This window comes from Petaurus breviceps, unplaced genomic scaffold (genome assembly GCF_028583685.1).
Source record: "Petaurus breviceps papuanus isolate PSGF00001 unplaced genomic scaffold, PetGlider_PUasm1.0 174, whole genome shotgun sequence".
NCBI lineage: Eukaryota > Metazoa > Chordata > Mammalia > Diprotodontia > Petauridae > Petaurus > Petaurus breviceps.
The window spans coordinates 50,977,171-50,995,953 of record NW_027185761.1 but is presented as its reverse complement, the minus strand read 5'-3'; the positions used below and the strand labels follow the sequence as shown (position 1 = coordinate 50,995,953).

The 18,783-nt window shown below is 40.9% G+C and overlaps 1 protein-coding gene across 2 annotated transcripts in view; it reads left to right on the top strand.

Moving 5' to 3' along the window:
• The window catches only part of SYNPR (synaptoporin), a 395,202-nt gene extending 392,269 nt beyond the window's left edge, over positions 1-2,933 (top strand). For both annotated transcript variants that reach the window (XM_069084190.1, XM_069084191.1), the window contains one exon: positions 1,232-2,933. In XM_069084190.1, coding sequence (XP_068940291.1) covers positions 1,232-1,489 — 258 coding nt within the window. In that variant the 3' untranslated portion in view covers positions 1,490-2,933. The remainder of the gene's footprint in view (positions 1-1,231) is intronic.
• The last annotated feature ends 15,850 nt before the right edge of the window (positions 2,934-18,783 follow it).

The following is an 18,783-nucleotide window of genomic DNA, read 5'->3' as shown; positions in this document are numbered from 1 at the left end:
CAACTTTAAAACACTATCAATTTCAGAACAGTACTCTACTTACATTGGTAGAGGGACTTTCCTCATCAGGAGTCCTTTACACCAATGAAAACACAGGTCCTTTCTGAAGCAATAATGATAATAATATCCTTGGCAGAGAAAGAATGGAAAATATCAATCACTTAATCAACAAGAAATTATTAAGCACTTACTGTGCGCCAGGCACAGAGCTAGACCTTGAAGATATAAAGAAAGCAGAGGGACGATCCCTGACCTCAAGGAACTGCCATTCTACTGGAAAGATTAGAAATGTTCCCAGACAAGTAAATATATACATACAAACTATATCCACAGTAATGAGAATGGGAAGGGCAGGATCAATAACTGAAGTGGGGGATGTTAGGAAAGGCTTCTAACGGAGGTGGCACTGGAGCTCAGTCTTGAAGGCTTCCAGGAGGTGGAAGGGGAGGGAGGAAGACAGCACTCCAGCCATGAGATTCAGTCTGTCTATGCAAAGACAGAGATGGGAGATGGAGTATCCATATTCAGAGAACAGGAAGCAAGCAGAAAATGAATTGGAATGAGAAAATATTGAGGATAATAAGCAGATACCAAAACTAAAATAATAATGTCAAAGTTAAATTCCAATGATAAAAGGTAACATGAAAAGACCATGTAGCTAAGGGCCAGAGCCCTAGGTTCTAATCCCAGCTCTGTCTCTAACAAGTTGAGTGACTCTGGGGAGCCAATTGAACACAATTTCCTCATCTGTAAAAGGAGCCAATTGGATCAAATTATCACTGAGGTCCCTTCCAGCACTATACTGTTATGAGATGAAGTTCTTTTTGAGGTAGATTTAGCATTATTTGGAATCTAAAAAGAGAGTATGCATGATTCCTTGACAGGTCCTTTTGCGTTGAAAGGACATTTTCCAGAGACCAATTTTTATATAGTGTCTCTTCTTTTCCCTTGGACTCTGGGTATGCACCAGATTGTATCACATATTTATAGTTAGAGAATAATCTAATGCAGCTACCTCATCTTAGCAGAAGAGGAAACTGAGGCCCAGAGAAGTAAAAGTGGGCTGCTCAGGGTCTCACAGGAAGCAAATGACAGGGCCAATATTTGAACCCAAGTTCTCTGACCCCAGATCCAGGGGATGCACCATTGCACAACATTTTCTCTTCAGGTAGAAACTCTGGGCTTTCAATTATCAAAGGCATCCTAGTAATATAATATTCTCCTTCTCCAGGTCTTTGGCTTCTTGAATTTTGTTCTCTGGGCAGGAAACATTTGGTTTGTTTTCAAGGAGACTGGATGGCATTCTTCAGGCCAGAGGCATCTCTCGGAGCCAATGGAGAAGCAGTCCAGCAGCTACGGCCACGGAGGATACAACCGAGACAGCTATGGGCCAAGTGGTGGGTATAACCAGCCGGCAAATCTGGGCCAACCTGCTGAGGAATTTGGCCAGCAGCCTAGTGGCCCCACTTCCTTTGCCAATCAGATTTAACATGGCAGAGTGTGATATCTTATGGAGACCGTTCACCATGATACAATTCAATGGCACAAGAATTTTCTTTTTATTAAGAGCTGGAATCAAATATTAATATAGAAGGTGTTTATTGCAAATCAGAGCTCTGTAGCTCTTGTTAAACAATGAAGGCCCTAGATTGTAATAAATGGTACTTTGAGACTAGTTGAGATGATCTGTTATTTAGCATAGGTGGTTAATTGGACAGTGTCTTCTTCTATGTACAGATAATTTTACAGTAGTTTTGTATGTGTACCAAGGTAGTAGAAGAATTTTGTAGCCCAAAGTCTTGAGTCTGTCATATTTGGAACATAAAATAGTATCAAGTTTTCTTATCCACTTCAATGGGAAACAAAATTTTAATATGATTTCTAAGCAACGACTTGGTGTGAACCACAAAATGCATGCTATTACTGCTAAGTTTACTACACTGCCGGTCTGTGAATCTTTGTAAGTTACTTTAGACAATGGTACCTTTTTGTTTCCTTTGATAATAAAATTTAGTGCATGAATTGGCATTTTCTCCCAAACTGAATGTTTGAAATGTGTTTATGGACATTTCCCAATTGCACCCTGACTCTACTAATTGTGTATTTAAGAAAATGGATTGCCTGTTGTGTATATTTTGTGAATTTGGCTCTTTGGTTCTAATCGAGTACTTAAAGTATTGTAATAAAGATATGTTCCCAACTAAGGAGCATTTGACAGTATGTACTGTACTTGACCAATATGTATACCTTCTCTGTAAACTCCGTAGTTTTGCCCATTGTAATGTGCGCTGGCTTTTTTGTGAAATTTTTCATGTAAGTCATGGATGATAAGGACCAAGTAGCCTGTGATTCCTGTAATTCAGGAGGTATTTCTGTCAATAGGTTGATGGAGGTGAAGATTGTCAGTAACTCTAGTTAAGAGTAAATCTCCCTGGACTGTGTGTACTGTTGTAAACTACTTATGACTCCCAGGACTAACTATACTTTAACATGATCATTCTACCTAGCTAGTTGTCAAAAATTCCCAAGTCTCACTACACTTGTCCAATGAGCAGTTCTTGCTTGGGCCCTTATCAATAGATTAGAGAGGTTGGGAGCAACTTTTTTTTTTCCTAAATGAGCTCTTCTCCAGGGCAAAAAGAATAACCCATAAAGTCTCCTTTGCCCCATTCATGATAAAGAATATGGCAGTCTTCATCTCTGGAATCTAAAGTATTTGGAAACCCACAACAAAACAAGATTAGCAAAAGCAACTCTCGACATTCCTGCATAAGAGTATTACCAAGATATGTTATCACTGTATGGTCTGCAATGTTGGAAACATTTTAATCATGTTGTATCTTATATGATCATTGTAACCGATTTCTGGCTACTTGGTGAATGAATCTATATTGTGATATCTATTTGACTCTAATAAAGTTATTGCATACAAATCTGTTTAAAGCAAACGATTCCCACCTTTCTATAATGAAAACATTCTGGTAAATTGTCCAATGTTCCCAGACTCTTGGCATCACCTTGATTCATTGGTCAGTTGAGTCAACAAGCATCACTTAAACACTTACTTTGTGCCAGGCACTGTGCTACGTGATGGGGTTTCAAAGAAATGCTTATAACACACTTTGAAGAGAGAATGAGTCCACTAGTCTAGCAGCCCTTTTTCTTCATGACCTCACACATGCTATTGCTTGGCAGTGGGATGCTTCCCTACCCTCCCTCCAGTGTCTTGCTCCCACTGTGACTGGCTGATTTAAATTTCTTCCTACTTTCATTGTTCAAATGGAGAGTAGCCTGCTGTTTTGCACTCCCTCAACTGTACCAGGTCCAATAATGAGAAGTTATTTTTTTGCCAGTCTTATTTTTACAACAGAACATTCTGGATTTTGACCAATCAAAAGCCATGGCTGGCTATGTCAAGGGAAAAGGACAATTCTATATTTTATGGTATACTTGCAAAGGGAATTATAATCCAGCTGGAATTGTTTTCTCATCTGGGATTAGATTTTTGATTTCAAGAGGAAAAAGGAAATTCCATCTAAAGAAAGTAATCAGTGTCTCTTCCAAGATATGTCAACTTAGCATATAGATCAGCTTAAAAAATGCCATATCAAAATTCAATTTGAGATCACTTGACTCAAGAGAGACAGTGCTCTGCAGGCTAGTGCACTGGACCTGGAGTGGGTTCAAGGAAAACATGGGTTAAAATCCTTACTCTGATTCCAGAGATCCCAAATTTAGAGTTGAAAGGAACCTCAAAGATCATCCCTCCAACAGCTTCATTTTACAGAGGAAAGTGAGTCCCATGGAGGTTCAAAGATTTGCCCAACGTTGGGATTCCAATATAGACCCCCTGCTTCCCAGCCAAGTGGGGGCCACTGTACTACTATGTGACAGTCAGCAAATGAACGCCTCAGAGCCTCAGGCAACTCTATAAACCTTACCTGCTGAAATTACAGATGGCTTGCACATCTCCATCAGTGGAGGATTAGCACAGGGGCTTGGAGGACTATCTGACCCTCATTGCTCTCAGCAGCTGTTCTCTCTAGGCAGGCACTTTAGCCAACTCTAATGCACAGAGATCATCCTAGCTTGATTAACTTCAGAAAGCAGAATGAAGGAAGTAGCAGAGGGGAAGGGGCTCAGTCACTGACATCCATATAATCATTCACATTGCACATGCATCTCAGGGCTGCCCACCCACATTGTCTCATTTGGTCCATGTAGCAAACCTGTGAGGCAGACAAGGCAGAGTTACTTATGCAGATCTGTACAGTTGAAGAAAGTGAGGTTAAGGACAGAAGTCGAAGTAGAACCCAGGTATCCTGAGTCCTGGTTCATTGCTTCAGTTACTCCATGAAGTCTACCAGAATTTCTCAGCCCTGTGGTTATACCATCACCTAAACTGCAACTTCTCAAGTCCCAGAGCAACTCTCCAAGATGCTAAATTAGGAAGTTGCTGACCTGCACTGGTAGAGTTTCAACATTGGAAGTTCCTTATGCTGATGAAATCCCAGCTCTCTGTCTCTGTCTCTGTCTCCCTCTCTCCCTCCATTTCTCCCTCTCCCTCTCCCCCTCCCTCCATTTCTCCCTCTCCCTCTCTCCCTCTCTCTCTCACTCCATCTCTCTCTCTCTTTCTCTCTCTCTCTCTCTGTCTCTGCCGCTTTCTCTTCTCTCTATTTCTGTCTCTCTTTCACTCTCTGTCTGTCTTTCTGTCTGTCTGTCTGTCTCTCTAGCACACACATACACACACACAAAAAAAACGCTATGGAGTCACTCAACCTCTCATTATTCTTGGGCAACTCTTTCAGAATATCGGTTACAAGGAGTTGTTGATACCTTTGGTGGGGGGTGTATTAAATATTTGTGATTCCCTACGGTGATGCAATTTAGGGTCTAGGAGTCCAACCCAGCCACAACATACAACACAACCACAACATACAAACTAAGGCTGTGTCCACATGTAAAATAGCAAATGATGATGACAATGGTTACTTCCATACTTCTAAAGTCAGACCAATCGATATCTTCTGAATGTGTGAAGTTCACACAGGGGTAGGGAACCTGTGTGGTTTGGATTGAGTCAAAGGGGCTACACTTATAGACCTAGAAGGCCACATGAAGCCTCAGGGTCAGAGGTTCCCACCCACTCACCCTGAGTCAGGCACTCAGCAAAATACCTACCAAATGGCCCTGAATATTTGAACCCAAAACTAAAAGCACAATTATTTATAGATTCTTTATGGTACCATATACAGAACAAAATAATAGCATATCAGAATAGGAAAAAATCTCATGGACCATTGAATACAACTTTCCAGAATCAGAGTTCCCTCTACAGTGACATGCTCACCAAGTCAGCTAGCAAGTGAAGACTTTTCAAGTGAAGCCCTTCACCATTCTGATTGACATATTTAGCCCACTTTCCATTTACAGAGGTACCCAGAACTAATTCCATCTGATCTACATATGATCTAAACAGAAAAGAATTCAGGTCAATTACTTCCCCAGTTCTATACATTAGGCTTTTCTTAATATGTGAAGATGTAGCCAAGGTTGATGAATCCATTAAATGGATTTTAGACAATTCAAGTAAAAGTTCTATCTCAACTAATGACTAATTTCCCACCTTATATAATCCCACCCCACTATCTTTTTTTGTAGACTATTAATTTGCATTCATTTTTGACTGAAGGAACGATCTTTAGAACTGGGGTTTTTAACCTGCGATCCATTAATTTTTACTTTCATATAGAGAGACATGTATGTATACATACATATACACATGCATCTGATGGGGTGCTTGGGATCTATATTTGTAACATCAATTTGTAAAACCAATTTGTAACATTAGTAATGAAGGGGTGCTTGGGATCTATGTAACATCAATTTGTAAAACCAGTTTGTAAAATCACACTCCCCCGCCCCCAGCCTCAGAGCATTAACTCTGCCCCTTCCCCCTGCAGAACTCTGCCCAGCAACAACTCTTGAATTGTTATCTCAGCTTGGAACAATAACAAGCTATACCTGTGAATCTTTCACTAAAGTATCTATAAACATTCCAGCTTAGGCAACTATTATCTCCCCCTTGTATAGTGTCCTGCTGCCCCCATAAGTCCTTCAGTACCCTATCTCTAGGTTGACTCCTTGGCTGCCTCCATGAATCCTTCAGGACCCTATCTCTGGGTTAACTCCTTAACCTATTATCCACATGCTGAGTCTCCATTAGCCTTGGTTCCCAGACATCAATCTTGTCAAACATGACACTGATGGGTGGCAGACTGGGCACTTCTCAGTCAGCCCTGACCGCTAGCTGACTTAGTGATGTTTCAAGCCTAAAATCACACCTCCAGGTAGTCCACCCCCCTCCCCCGCCTTGGGCTTTTTCCCAGTGAATCATGGGCAATCCGCCTGTGCAGTTACATTAACAGTTACATTAAAAGTGCATGTTGCTTTAAGCACTGACCACTCCTTAACTCCTCCCTAATCCCACCCTTAATCACCTAGTTAGCATAATTGGCACTCTTTCTACTATGTATTATTCTATAAAAACCTTAATTCTACCCCTTTGAGGTTTCAGGTCCCCTAAAGGACCCTTGACTGCTGTAAAGCTTACAATAAACTTTTACAACTCTTATTCCAAGTTTGCTTGGGCCTACTGAATTCTTTCCAGACTAATCACAGGTTTTCTGGTCTTAGATAAAGATCAGAGTTCCTGCTGAACCATATTGTCATCCCTCATCACATCCATACATATACACATACATGTGTATGCATACATACATGTGGGTATTTCATTAACAATTACCTTTGTAATCCTATACATTTATTTTATGTAGTATTCTGAGAAAGAATCCATAGGCTTCACCAGGCTGCCAAATGAGTTCCATACACACACACACATACACATGTTAAGAACTCCTGATGTAGAGTCAATCAGGATATTGTACCATTGACATTTCAATAATTCCCTGATTCACAAGACCCATTCACCCATGTGAATAACATGCACCAGTTATAAAAAGATAAAGACACAAAACCAGGGTAACCTTTGGCTCTTTCTCCAAAGCCTAATGTTTCTATGACCAATATTATAAATTGGGTTGTATCTTTCCTTTAGATAGGCAATCTTCCATTTTTGGTAGCAGAGTTAGTAACACACATTACCCCAGAGGTGGCATGTAATGAGTCTAAAAGGCTTCTGTTATTTTTTTCATTTTTTCATCACTTGACCCCCTCTTCATTACTTCTAGTTTACATAAGCTGTGAATGAGATTACGTGGGCCATCGGTTGTCCCTTAAAAGTCTCACGGGTATACTGAAGAAAAAAGTCATCCCAATCAACCCTGTTTCTACCTTTTACTCCCATGGCACTGAGAAATAAAACAACAAATGGCTCTTGCTATATAACTCAACAGTTTCTTTTATTTTAACTATTTCCTTCTAGTTCTTTTTGCAATTCTCTTACATATCTTATCTTCAAGTCTTCTAGTTAGAAAACTGTTCTGGGGATCAAAATGTCATATTATCCCATGACTTGATATATTCCTTAGCTAGCACTTTTTACCACATGTAATGGCCCCATGTCACCTTTTGGAGTCACTATAAGTTATTCCACATGAACAATTACATATTTCTCCTTAGAATTTTTCACTCACATTTCCCTAAATGATCATCCTTATGCTCTAACGCACGGGCATAATTCTAGGAAGAATTTCAAGTAGGATTTGGGTTTTTCTACATAAATCCAAATGCTTTACTTCAGCACTTTAAGGATGTGTAATTTCTTCAGGGTGGGTATTCCGTCTACTAGCACAGATAGCAATCCCTCTCTTACTTAATGGATAATCTTTACAAAATTTTCATGTCCTTGATGTCAATCTAGTGATTACCTTTCTTGAACTTAACTAGACTGGTCTTCAGGCAACAGACATATAGCACCTTCTTAGATCTACTCCCAACTCTTCCTGGATAGATAGGACCTGTGCTCTCCCAGAATTTCCTTTGAAAACTGCAGATGACCCCTACATGATTATTTAGCATTGGAGTGGGATTTGGTGGAGATTCTCAACCTATAGGCTTCCATATTAGTTAGTCCTATGAAACAATGATGTTTAGAGTGATGGACTTGAAGGCAGGTGTAATGGGAATGCAAATTTGGAAGATCTTCCCTGCCCCTAGGCTAAAGTGTACCTGAAGCCTGGGGAGGGAGGCTTGTTTTTCAGTAGATACTTCTTGATTGGCCAGTGAGTCAATAAGGTTGTTACATTCTCTGAGCCAGGAGAAGGCTATATAAGCCCTGATGTGTAGCTTTGTTTTGGGGGCTCACTTTGAGAAGTGTTCTGTGATTTGATCTGTATTCTGGGAAGCCGTTGTCTAGGGCCCTCCCCCCCCCGGCTTTGAAACCCAGATGTTGTTTGGTATGGATGTAATGGTTGCACAGTTTGGAAAGCTGTCTACTTGATCTGTTTCTGTCTTGATAATATTGTCTGTATATTCTGAAGTTCGGGGTGCTGACCTTTTTCCCCTGAACAAGGTAAACGATATATGTCTGACTGATTAAAGTAAGCTTGTTAACCCATTTTGAGTTGCTTTCCTTTAACAAAACAGATCCAAGAACCTGTATGGGCAGCAAACCCTGGGGACGCTTGGGTTGCTTGCTGCTACAGCAGGACAGCCTAAATTCAAATTCTGCCTTTATCACTAGCTATGTGACCTTGAGCAAGTGATTTGTCCTCTCTCAGCCTCAGTTTCCACATCTGCAAAATAAGGCTAATAACAACTGTACAGGGTGGTTTGGAGGTTCAAGTGAGATGATATATGTAAAGCAATTTGCAAACCTTATGGCACTCTATAAATGCTAGCTGTTATTGTTATGAAAGCACAGGTTTTTTTTTCCCCAGACCAAAATGGATTATTGTTCTGTAGTAGCCCATGTTTCTGCTAAGAATCAGTTAGAGCTATAGAATATTAGGAATAGAGGTACTTCATAGGTTATCTGGGCCAAACCCTCCTTCAAAGCTCAGCTCAGGATACTGAGGCCCAGACATATAATTCCACTGATGGACTTTTTCCACAAAATCCAACTCCTCGGCCATCAACCACCAGAGCACCAGCTAGGCAAATAAACAGAGGAGACAGAGTCAACCAGTGTCTCATTTACTGATGGATTCCTTGAAGTAATGAATGCTCTGTCTTGCCTTGTAGAATTTTACCTATCTGGGGTGGCCAGGTAGCACAGCGAGTAAGAGCCCCAGCCACAGAGTCAGGATGACCTGGGATTGAATCCAGGCTCAGACACTTAGCACCCACCCAGAAACACCTGGCCGTGTAACCTTAAGCAAGTTACTTAACCCCAGTTGCTTTAAAAAAAAAATTTTACCTATCTTAACTCTGAACTTAAAATCTGATCTCCCAAATCTAGAGGTAACAGTATACTATGCCCAGTTTTCCTTTCCTTCTCTCTAACAGATTCTAAGTGGCTTTCCCTGAAGGTTCCCATCATTTCCATCCATGGGACCAGTACCTCATTGTTAATAACCATCAGGCCCAGAGAAAATTTCCTCTTGCTAACTTACTTTTATTATGTATATAGTCAACATATATATGGGCTATTTCCTCCCTTCCTATTCCTTCTCAGTCAAAAGCCCTTTTGACTAGGTTAACAGGATTCTACATAAAGACATTTTTATTAGCCCTTGGGAGAAACATTCTATTCTTGATCAGAGGTCACTGGGACACATATACCCTCACATGTGGGTCCCCAAAATATTTAAAGTACTTTATGGGTTCATATAGCCTTAAAATCATAGTTTACAAATCCCCACCAATGTCTCCATTTTTACTAGTTAGCTGAAAGACATAATTAGTTCAAAGTAAAAGAATTTAATAAAAAAAATCATAGTGAGGGGCGGCCAGGTAGCACAGCGAGTAAGCACCGGCTCCAGTGTTGAGAAGACCTGGAGATCGAATCCCGGGCTCAGACACTTAGCACCCACCCAGAAACACCTGGCCGTGTAACCTTGAGCAAGTTACTTAACCCCAATTGCTTAGGGGCGGCCAGGTGACTCAGTGAGTAAGAGCACCAGCTCCAGTGTCGGGATGACCTGGATCAAATCCGGGCTCAGATACTCAGCACCACACCCAGAAATAATAACTGGCCGTGTAACCTTGAGCAAGTTACTTAACCCCAATTGCTTTAAAAAAAATCATAGAAAAGTACCAAAGTAATAATCCTCCTATAAACCTGGGCCACCTTCTCCCACAAATACCAACACCATCAATGGTGAGAACAAACATGTATAGGGATCATATATCAGGGCTTCCACGTGGAAGGGCGCACATTTAAAGAACAGAGCACATGCATGGTATGTTGCCTCCTGCCTTCAAGGCTACAGCACTGCTAAGGTCCACCAGTGATGTTATCATACTCGATTCTGCGGGTTATTGTGTTTCTGCTCTCTACTGAGCACATCATGCTCTTAGGCTCATGGGGGTTGTGGGAAAGACAGACCCCCAGGAGAAGGTCTTATAGCAAAGGGGGTCCAAGAAATTAGAGGAAATGGACCAGTAAGTGTTTAAGCCACAACCCAATGGAAGACTATTGGTCAAGGCACAGGAACAAAGGTTACAGTGAGGAGGAAGGGTCCCCCTTCCTGGGAAGGAGGTGAGGTTCCTGGGTTAAACACCTTGTTGTCTCCATGCTAATTACAACCCTGAAGTAATGTCTATAAAGCTCACATTTCTGGAAATATAGTTTAAGACTTAATATGGGACTTTGTTTTACTTGACTATACATATTTGTTACAAAGATTTTGCTTTTCTTTTTTAAACAGGAGCTGAGCAGGAAATAAATTAAATGCTTGCTAATTGAAATAAAATCAAATAAAGACTTCATCTAAGGAGAAGCAATCATTGACTGCATGATGGATTTTCCTAAAATGAGCCCCTGAGGAGTTCTGGGATGTACATGATAAGGATATGGGGGTTAGGCACATTCTGACATGTGGTGAAAGATCAAATACTCTCTAAAAGCAATTCCTGCTGTTCTCATTCTGAGCCATTAAAGGAGAACAGATTACCCAGGGAAGATCCTAATTTGAAAAAAATGAAATACATCTCCAACCTTTCCAGAAGTTGGGTCCAAGTTACCAGAAAGAAAATGTAACAGCAAACCTCTTAGGAGAAATCAATGGAAACTCCAAATTGAGCACCTTGTGTGGGATTGAGGAGCCCTTGTTGGTGGGGCCAGATCCATAATCTGTCTTGTTCCCCCCCCCCAGTTAGATGGCCAGTCAGAGACAGAGAAGCTGAGTTCAGCCAGCACCTTCCTCTACAACACAGGAGCCTCACTTCAAATAAAGAAAAAAATCTAGCAACCTCTGTCATTTTCTCAAAATGTACTTTAGAGAGAAAATAGAATATAAAGAAGGTCTTCTAAGAGGAAAGTAAATGTTATTGTTACTAGATAGACAGACAGATTGATAAGTAGATAGACAGAGGGACGTAGGGACAGATAGACAGATAGAGATAGACAGATGATAGATAGATAGATAGATAGATAGATAGATAGATAGATAGATAGATAGATAGATAGATAGATAGATAGCAGATAAAGAGAAAGACAGAGAGAGGATGGAGCAAACATTGATTCAGCCTTATGTCAAGCCCTGCACTAGGCACTGAGAATACAAGAACACATGAGTTAAATAGTTGATTTTGGCTAAAAGCAACCTATTCCCTTTCTGAATAGCACCTTGTTTTTCATATCACATTACGCATAAAAGAAAATTCAATTCAGAAAGCCTTTATTAAATACCTACTGTTCAGTCATTTGGTGGTGCCTTACTCATTGTGACTCTAGGGACCGAGCTATTCAGGAGATTTTCTTGGCAAAAATAATGGAGTGGTTTGCCACTTCCTTCTCCAGTGATTAAGGCAAATGGCAGTTAAGTGACTTGTCCAGGGTCACACTGTCAATACATGTCTGAGGTTGGATTTGAATTCAGGTCCTCCTGACTCCAGGCCCAGTGCTCTCTCCACTGAGCTGTTGTGCTTGCCCTTAGCAGCTTCCATTCTATTGAAGGAAAAAATGAATGAATGAATGAATGAATGAATGAATGAATGAATGAATGAAAAAGCATATATTAAGTGCTTACTATCTACCAGGCACTAAGTGCTGCTGATATCAAGTAAAATCAGACAGACCCTGCTTTCATGTTGCTCACATTCCAACTGGTGGAGAAAATTCAGAGGGTTCTGCTGCAGAGAGGACGCCAAAGCCCAGGGTTCTTAGGCTGCACAGACAGGGCAGATGTGGCCACTTGCAGTGCATGAGAAAGTCATCACAAACTGCAACCTTTCTGGTGAAATGGTTGTATCCCCAGTGCCTACCACAGTGGCTGGCAGTATTGGGGCAGTTAATCACTATTGGTTAACTGAATAATTGACAACCATGAGGCCCATCTGTTGTGCCCTCTAGACCTCAGGCGTTATTATCATCTGCCCATAATTGTGTATATATGTGTGTGTACACATATGTACATATCCAAAAATATGTACATATAGAACATATAGAAATAGAGAATATAGCAAATATGATATATGTGTGTAAGTATACATATACATTATATATAAAATATCAAGGAAATTTCAATGGCAGGTGGGGAAGGCATGGGGGGTGGGATGGGCAGAGAGGAGATTAGGAAAGCCTTCTTTGGGGAGGCTGCAGTTGGGTTGGCTTTGAAGGAAGCTCAGGGTTTGAACAGGTAGAGATGAAAAGGGAGGGCATTCCAGGCATGGGGCACAGCTTGTGCATAAGCATGTAAAGAAGACATAAAATGCCACGCGTCATGGTCAGCACCACGACTACCATCATCATCCACATCTATGTAGCCCTCTGAGGTCATGTGCCCTGCCAAGTGACAGTGGCTGATAGAGCTCCAAGAGATGCTGCAGTCTGCTTTCCATTCCCCAGACAGTAGCGTCACAAACAGTCCTTGTTACCCAACAGTCATTGGGGCCCTTGGCTGACAACCTTTCCTCAAGAAAGTGAAAATGACAAAACAGTTTTGTGGATGATTGCTAGGAGGATTTTTGTTGAAACACTGAGAGCTTGGCCATCCAGGCCGCAAGGACTGAATCCCAAGCCTTAACATCAATTGTTGGCTTATTTAGCACCTTCAAGTAATGCTATTACAGTCTTCATTTTCAGCATTTCTTCAGGTCAGCATTAGTGTTATCTCTATAGATTTCTGCTCTTATCTTTTCTTTCCACAGGTCGAGCACATCCAAGAATAACGATGCAGCACTCTCTCCTGCAACTCAAAGCCAACTAGAATAAATATCAGCTCCTAGAGATAACAACCATCATTTTTCCTAGAAGAATCGAATGGGTCATTTGGAAAGTAAATCCATAACATGGGCACCAACGGGATCAGATTGGGAAACACATGCACTCCATAGCATAGAGGCAGCATGAAGGCATGTGGAGCAAACTGGACTTGAGGTCAGGAGAGTGAAGTTTACATCTTACCTCTGATACTCAGCTGGGGGACTGTGGGCAAATCCTTTCATCTCTCTCAGGTTCAACTTCCTCAGCTGCTGGGTTGGTGTTTGTTCCTCATTCTTGAAGGACCCTGATATCAGGGAGGTGATGCCATGACATGAAATGGGAATGAATACACCCTGCTTCACAAGCTTGTGAGGCTCAAGTGAAATACGTGTACAAAGTGCTTCGCCAACTCTAGAGTTGTGTAAATATAATACAGTGATAGGATAAGGGCAGCTAGGTATCAAAGTAGAGCACTGGGCTTGTCACGAACAACAAAAATAGTAACTCGGTAAAACAGGGATAGTAGTAATAGTAGTAGTAGTAGTAGTAATAGTAGTAGTAGTAGTAATAGTAGTGGTAGTAGTAGTGGTGGTGGTAGTAGTAGTGGTAGTAGTAGTAGTGGTGGTAGTAATAATAGTAGTGGTAGTAGTAGTGGTGGTAGTAGTAGTACTGGCAGCAGCAGCAGTGGTAGTAGTGGTGGTAGTAGTAATAGTAGTGGTAGTAGTAGTGATGGTAGTAGTAGTAGTGGCAGCAGTAGCAGTGGTGGTAGCAGTAATAGTAGTAGTAGTAGTAGTAGCAGAGGTGGTGATGGTAGCAAACAACCATAAGTAAATTCCTTTGACTTCCTGATCAAGCTTCCAATGGGAGGATTTGGATTTTTTTTTCATTTTCCTTTCCCTTTCTTCCCTTAGAGAAGAAAGAAATGGCACACATCTGAGCATTAAAAGCATAATAGAACTCCAACAAATGTTTCTTGATTTCAATTGATCTGAATTTAAATGCACTGAGCGGCAAGGACATCATTGTTGTTGAGTCATTTCAGTCATGTTCAGCTCTTCATGACCCCATTTGGGGTTTTCTTGGTAAAGATACTAGAGAGCTTTGTCATTTCCTTCTCCAGTCCATTTTACAGATGATGAAACCGAGGCAAACAAGATTAAGTGACTTGACCAGGGTCACACAGCCAGTAAGTGTCTCAGATCAGATTTGAACTCAGGAAGAAGAGTCTTCCTAACTTCAACCCCAACACTCTATTCACTACACCATACCTCCCCCTCTATCTGTGACCCCAGTGACTAGGTATCTTAGGAGTTGTCCAGATGTTTAGTGTGCAGATTATCCAGCCCTGCCTGCTAACATTTCAATTTTAAACAACAGAGAAAAAAATAAAAAGAAATGTTTTCTCAATGTCAGTGGTTCTGGACCCCTTAGGCAGTTAGTCAAGGGAAGCCTATGAACCCCTTCTCAGAATAACATTTTTAAATGCATAAAATAAAATACATGATGACAAAGGAAAGTAATTATATTAATTATAGTAGTAGATTTTTTAAAAATGTTCATGGACCTCAGTTTAAGATCTCCTGGTCTATAAAATAACTGCAAGACAATTTGCTGGAGAAGTCGCTCGAACTGCTTGTTGGGTGCCATGGAAACATAACAATTAGTGAACTAATTTTTAACTTGTCAACCAGTATGTGAGAATTCTATCTTCTTCCCTAAATGGTGTACCTGAAAGGGATAGCACCAAAGCTCCACCTACTTACATGAGTCTCATTAGACTAACTGGGGGCTCATCTCATATAAAATGAGTCTCTCTCACACAAGTTCTAAAAAGACTTGACGCCAGGAGAGACAAGCAGGCTCACACAACAGACAAACCGGGGGAGGGGACCATTCACTAACCACAGTGCTTCCCATAGCCCTATCTGGTGTTCTCAATCTACATGTACTATTTGTTCCTCCTCTCCAATGACCTACAGCTAGGTCCTGAGTAGCACAATGTTTGGCACATAGTAGGCACTTAATAATTTTTTATCCATTGATTGGTTAGTGCAAATAATGTATCCCCTGGAGTACTGGATACGTTTTCAAGTTCACACTCTTTGAAGTAATATGTATGCAAATGACAATAGCCCAATGGAAATGTGCAGTGTGAATTCAAATAATGACGCCATTTCAGCAGACTCATCGTTCCCACTAATCTGGGACCAACATGTACCTCATCCTGTGAAAAATGGCTCATTGAAATATTGTGGCCTTCTGACCTTTATATTTCCATGTTCTATCATAAAGGATCCATCACTTCCCCTAGAAGTCTTCCTCTCCTGCTAATGATATAATGTAAACACCATTAAAATTGACTATGCATCTGTTATCCCTCAATCTTGCTATATGTCTGGCCCTCATTTCTTTCTGGTCTTATATATCAGGTAGAGTGAGGGACTAAGAGTCAGAAAGACATGGGATCAAATTCTGGCTCAGATAGTTACTAACTATATGACTCTGAGAAAGGCACTTACCCTCTCTCAACTTCAGTTTCCTCATCTATAAAAAGGGGAAAATAATAATAGCACCTACCTCACAGAGATGTTGTAAGGAGTAAAGGAGAAATGTTTGTAAAGCACTTTTCATTTTCAAGCACTATAAAAATGCAAGCTGTGATAATGGCAATGAAAATGATGATGATGATGATGATGATGATGATGATAATGGTGATGGCTACAGTGGTGGTGGAGGAGGAGGAGGAAGAGAAGAGGTGGTGGTCATTGTGGGGCAGTAGGTAATGGTGTTGGTGGTGGTGGTAGTGGAGGTGATCGTGGTGGAGGTGATGGAGGTGGTTGTAAGCACATGCAAGGTGGGATTTTTGTTGTATTTCTTTCTGGAGTTCAGTTTAAATTGTAAACATCTGAACCCTGATAATTCACAGCTGTGCTGAGTCACACAGGTTGTGATGGTTTCTGGCTCTGAGCCTATTCGTTGAAAACTATATATACTGGGAAGTTGGTATTTTATTTTGGGGCTCACTCAAGGGAAGAGTGTTTCTTGGTGATTTGGCCAGACTGAGAGTGGGTAACAGGAGCCCACTGGCTGTGCCTGAACCCAGATGCTGCCACTGCCTGGTCTGGTGATTATGTATCTATTACTTTGTTTAGACAGTTGGAGCCCTGTCTATTGGATCTCTGTCCTAATTTCTCTATGTTTCTCTACTTGTATTTTCTCCACGTTACCCTGACCCTTCCCCTGAACTAGTGAATGATCTTCTCTGCTTGTATTTTCTCCACATTCAGGATGCTGGCCTTTCCCCTGAACTAGTGAGTGACTTATATATGTTTAATTAAAGTAAGATTATTGATCCCTTTGAAACTGTCTTTCCTTTAGAAAACCAGATCAAAGAACTTGCATTAGCAGTCCACCCTGGGTGTGCGAGGGTGCTTGCTAATACAGTGCTGTGGTATCTTTTATACTTCTCACACACATCAACCTTGGTAATATGCTTCAACCTACTTCTGCTCATTACTCAACCTTCCCTTGTCTTTTGGGTTCCCCGAGTTTCTGATTCTTCTGAAACCATAGTGTTCTATGGCCACATCATTTGGGGGATATTAACTCCAATAGACTTCTGGGATGGCTAAACTTGAGAATCCATCACTCAATAGATAAATATGTATTAGATACCGACTATGTCTGAAGCACAGGGGATAAAAGACAAAAATGAAATAAAGCCTGTCCTTGAGGAGTTTACAAATATAAAGATAAGTATATAAGGATAGATGTATTGGTAATTATGTCGAAGGGATCTGCTAGCTGCTGGGGCAGAGGGATGGATCAGGGGATTGACTTCTAAGAGATGGTGATTACTGTAAACTTCTAAGGAAACTAGGGATTCTGAGAGGCAAAAGTGGCCACCCTATACAAAGGCACAGAGATGGGAGATTGTCGTGACCGAAGAACAAAAATCATCAATCTGATAGGAATATAGAGCAGTTGACAAGACAAGATGAGGTAAGTTGAAGCCAAGTTGGTAAAGGCTATAAATGCTAAAGAGACAAGTTTGTATTTGATACAAAGTAATAGAGAGTGACCATAGATTAATGAGTGAGAAGTGGCATGGCTCGACTTGTACTTTAGGAAAGTCACTTTGATGGCCAAATAAAGGATTTATTGGAAAAGGGAGAAAGTCAAGGTAGGGAGACCAATTGGAGGCTATTGCAAGAATCCAGGCAAGAGATGAGGCCTTGAACTGAGGTGGTGGCTACAAGAATGGAGATGAAGGGGGGCAGCTAGGTGGCGCAATGAGTAACGCGCTGACCCCAGAGTCAGGAAGACCCCAGTTCGGTTCCGGCCTTAGACACTTAACACCCACACACTCACACACCCACACATCCACACACACACACACACAAGTAGCCGTGTGTAACCTTGGGCAAGTTACTTAATCCCAAATGCCCTGCAAAACCCCAAATGCCCTTCAAAAGGAAAAAAAAAAAAGAATGGAGATGAAAGGTCAGGTGAGAAAGATATTGATTGTGGAGATAGAATGAACAAGTCTTGACAATTGATATGATATGTAGAGTGAAGGAGAATGAGTCAAGAAGGAAACCAAGGTTACAAAGTTGGGTGACTGGAAGGATAGTGGTGTACTTGAAAAAAGTAGGGAAATTTGAAACCTTCCCATTCAAGGACAATATCTCACCTCATCTTGACATAAAATGTAATAAGGAAGATTGTGCAACCAAAAAGGGCAAATTCTGAGGTATATGAAGGAATGGGAATACTGACAGATCCAATGTGAGGGATAGTGATGGATGGTAATGAGCATACTATTAAGAAACCCTCATTTGGGTATCATTTTTATATAGTCTATGCCTCTTGAAGTAATAGACAGGAATCAGCCAATTTTAAAATGAGTTGGTGGGCTTTTCTTGAACTAGTGTGCCATGTAACAATTAATCATGGTGACAGGTACTAGGCAATGTAATGGACTTTGCTACTTTGAAGTTTTCCTAGGCAAAAATCTCAGAACAAAACATACGTTATGGAAATTAGAATTCCTCAAGACAGAATCCACTGCAGTATTTATGTCTTTCTTCGTCTCAAGGCTGGCTATTTCTATTTACGACTCTGTGGTTTATTTTTGTCCAATTTCAAACATTCAATGTAGAAAACACATTTTCACTCATTTTGAATTTTAAACCTATGATTTTTTAAAAAATGATGAGCCCATAGACACAATTCATGCCCCATGGAAAACCTGCCTTAAAGTATGGTACAGTGCTGCCAATCTAGTCTGTTATTGTTGGGAAAGCAGTGGTTGAGGAAGATTCTGTAGACCTGTTTTCTAATCTCAGCTCTGCTACTCGATCCCTGTGTGACCTTGAATAAGTCAGTTTCTGACTCTCAATTTCTTTTTCTATGGATTTTGTTCTCTAAAGGCCCTTCCAAACTTCACATTT